The sequence below is a fragment of the Cupressus sempervirens genome, chromosome 3 (genome assembly GCF_028749045.1).
Source record: "Cupressus sempervirens isolate cs-2001-9-10 chromosome 3, ASM2874904v1, whole genome shotgun sequence".
NCBI classification, from domain to species: domain Eukaryota; kingdom Viridiplantae; phylum Streptophyta; class Pinopsida; order Cupressales; family Cupressaceae; genus Cupressus; species Cupressus sempervirens.
In genome coordinates this window covers 846,404,427-846,407,702 of record NC_143120.1, presented here as the reverse complement: position 1 = coordinate 846,407,702, position 3,276 = coordinate 846,404,427, and the positions used below count along the sequence as shown (strand labels likewise).

General features: G+C 28.2%; 1 protein-coding gene across 1 annotated transcript; it reads left to right on the top strand.

The window, feature by feature from the left end:
- The first annotated feature begins 1,403 nt into the window (after positions 1-1,403).
- LOC149569430 (LOB domain-containing protein 23-like) lies at positions 1,404-2,458 on the top strand. Its single transcript, XM_089817750.1, has 2 exons — positions 1,404-1,658; positions 2,027-2,458. The coding sequence occupies exons 1-2, from the start codon at positions 1,494-1,496 to the stop codon at positions 2,354-2,356; spliced, it is 495 nt and encodes a 164-aa protein (XP_089673876.1). The 5' UTR covers positions 1,404-1,493; the 3' UTR covers positions 2,357-2,458.
- The last annotated feature ends 818 nt before the right edge of the window (positions 2,459-3,276 follow it).

The window sequence follows — 3,276 nt, the reverse complement described above, 5'->3', positions numbered from 1 at the left end:
CTCATATTATTTGCCATGATTTCTTCTATTTCAATCCATGTAAACATCAATTAAAAATTCAAAATAGATATAGAAATAATGAGATGGAGACAAAATGATATATGAAAGAAGAAATATTAATTTATTTCTTTAAAAAAATAAAAAAAAATTGTGTGTGTGAGAGTTAAGTGATAGTAAAATGAATAATAAAATAAATAAGATAGTGACAAAAACAATAATTGATATTTCCTCCTAGAATGATCCTTGTCTTCTCCAACGTATCAAAAAATAATTTCATTCTTTGCCTTGACAATCTTATTAGTAAACAACATAGTATAGGATACATTAAAAAGCATTCTCTTAACTATACATCAAATATATAAATTGCATTGTTCTCATTATTATTGTCCAAATAATATTATATCTTCGACGTCTTATTCGTTTGATAAGTAGGAGGTATTTGCTACAATAGTTAAATTGTGATATTGCTATCAATTTCGATTATGTAGCTTTATTGATTCAATTTCATCAACCTATATTTCGCAAGTAGTGGTTAACAAGATCCAATCTCTCATATTATTTGCCATGATTTCTTCTATTTCAATCCATGTAAACATCAATTAAAAATTCAAAATAGATATATAAATAATGAGATGGAGACAAAATGATATATGAAAGAAGAAATATTAATTTATTTCTTTAAAAAAAATAAAAAAATTTGTGTGTGAGAGTTAAGTGATAGTAAAATGAATAATAAAATAAATAAGATAGATAGTGGGGTGATGGATGGATAATATTTCAATAGATGGATGAAAAAATAGATAGATAGATAGATAGATAAAATGAAAGAAAAATTAGAATAAATATAATATAGATAGAAAGGGGAAAATAAGTGTCTTTAAAAAAAATATCAAGTGTTTCCTCACCAAATGACCATTGTTTTGAAATTAACAATAAAATGACATTATATATATATATATATTCTTTAAAAAAAAATACAATACTAATTATTTATCTTTAAAACCTATAAAACCTATAAAGACAAGTAAAGGGCATTGTTGACTTTGTTACATATGAATTCAGCATATGCCTCGAAAATAATTAATCAAAAATCAAACTCACCAAACATAGTACTCCTTTCAATGTTAAAATTTCGGCCAACAATCTGATTTCTTTTGGCTGTCGTCATGATTGTAAAGTAGTAAACCGGATATTCTCTAAATTGGAGACAGATCGACGGAAGAGGGAAACAGTCGCACGTGGTCGGTCCCATGTTTAAAATATCAAGCGCCCACTGTATTTTAACACCCTTACAAAATAACCAGATTCATATCTAAGAGGTATTTGTCCAGACCTGTTTAATCACGATACCTTTGCCAAATACTACATAATATTTGTACCGTATAATATAGATGTTTATATAGGACTTGCTGCTCTATATAATATTGTTGTAGAACAGAGTTAATCTCTATAGTTTAAGCGCCGTTTCAGAGCAGCGAAATTCTTTCATTGATATGGGTAAGAAAAGAAAGATAGTTTCTTGTGCAGCGTGCAGAGTGCAACGTAAGAAGTGTTCAAAAGAATGTGTTTTGGCTCCTTATTTTCCCCCAAACGATCCAGATAAGTTTTCTATTGTGCACAGAATATTTGGAACCAGCCAAATCATTAAACTGCTTCAAGTAATTCCCTAACTATTCTCTATTTCCATTTCCGTCCCACTGTATTTACTGGTACTTATGTTTTCAATTTTTCAAACTCGATCGAAACAAAACTGTAATAAAGCCTTAAAGGGCAAAAAATAATCTCATATGATTTTTATTTGGAACAACTGTTTTATTTCTTCAAAATTGTAGAAGTTTTTAGCATTGTTCGAACATTCTTAAACATCACATATTAAGCAAGAAATTAAACTTGTAAAAATAAGTGAATTTTAATTATTTAATACTTTTAGTATAAGAATCAAGTCTTAATATATGATGTTTAAGCTTCCAGACATTGTTCTAATTTCTGAAATATAATTGATTGTTTTGATGTTGGTTTGGTTTAGGGTATGGAGGGTGAGCAAAGAGCAGCAGCAGTGAATAGCATGGTTTATGAAGCGAATGCAAGAGTGATTGACCCCGTTCATGGCTGTGCTAAAGAATTTAATCTCCTACAGAAGCGGATTGCTGACCTAGAATCCCAATTGGCAGCCGCACAATCAGACCTAAATCATCTTTGGTCTCAGTATGATAAACTTGTAAGGTTTCTGGGCATTGAATCTTCTGATTCTAAACTTGTTGTGTATCCAACAGTTTCCACATCACAAACGGTGCAAGGTATTATGCATGAGGAGGTTGATTCCTTTCTGCCATGGGGGCCGCTATGGGAAACATAGATTTTTCAGATTTAATGTTGTCCTTTTAATGCATCAGATGTTGACTTCTGTTTTAGAAACATAAGAGTTGGTTTAATCAATAAATAAGCCTGTAATTATATATTTTACGGTCCGTGAATCTATGTTTAAAACCTAAATATCCATGTTAATTTGGTATGGTTTCAAAGAGAGTGTGCATGTTTTTGTCAATATTTTAAACTGTTCAATTAGATTATCTTACGTATTCTGAAATTTAAATTTATAAAAAATTATTTGATTGTAATTATAAATTTAAGATTTTTGTTTGAAGTGTACTTTTTTGAAGTATTTGTTTCTATTACAATTTTTTGATTACATTTTATATTTTATTGTAATCAATATTTCAATATTTATATTTTTAATTTGATTTTTAATATTTAGTTTAAAAGTTTATATTTTTCATTTTTTATATCTGCGTTCAATTTAAAAATTTATAAAAAGAGTTTCTTATTGTTCATAGTTTGTGATGAAATATTGTTCATATTGTACAAAAAAATATTGTTTGTTTTGTTAGACTGCATGACAATTAATCAAAATATCATATCTCAAAGTTAACATTCTATAGTGATATTTTGTGATGAAATATCCTATGTTTTGTTATAATGGTTTCAAGCTATTTGGTCTAGAAAAACGTGTTCATGGTTTCAAGGAACCTATTTATTAGAAAGAATTTATTTTGAGGTTGAGGACATGGTCTTTTTCTTCTTCTTTCTTTTATCAAAGGACAATTGGTTTCTAAAAGACTTAAACACTAAACAACAAAGAAGTCAAAAAAGTACAATAAAGGATATCCAATAAAAAACTTATAAGAGACCATCACTCCAAAAATATGGGAAACATCATAGAATATAGAAAACATCAAAAAATAGGGGAATGCACCAAATACAGTATCCAAAAAGAAA

What these genes read in the sequence shown, in the direction of transcription:
- LOC149569430 (XM_089817750.1), top strand. Translation starts at nt 1,494, where the DNA reads ATGGGTAAGAAAAGAAAGATAGTTTCTTGTGCAGCGTGCAGAGTGCAA. An exon ending in AAATCATTAAACTGCTTCAA is followed by an intron (nt 1,659 to 2,026) that starts GTAATTCCCTAA and finishes GGTTTGGTTTAG; the next exon opens with GGTATGGAGGGTGAGCAAAG.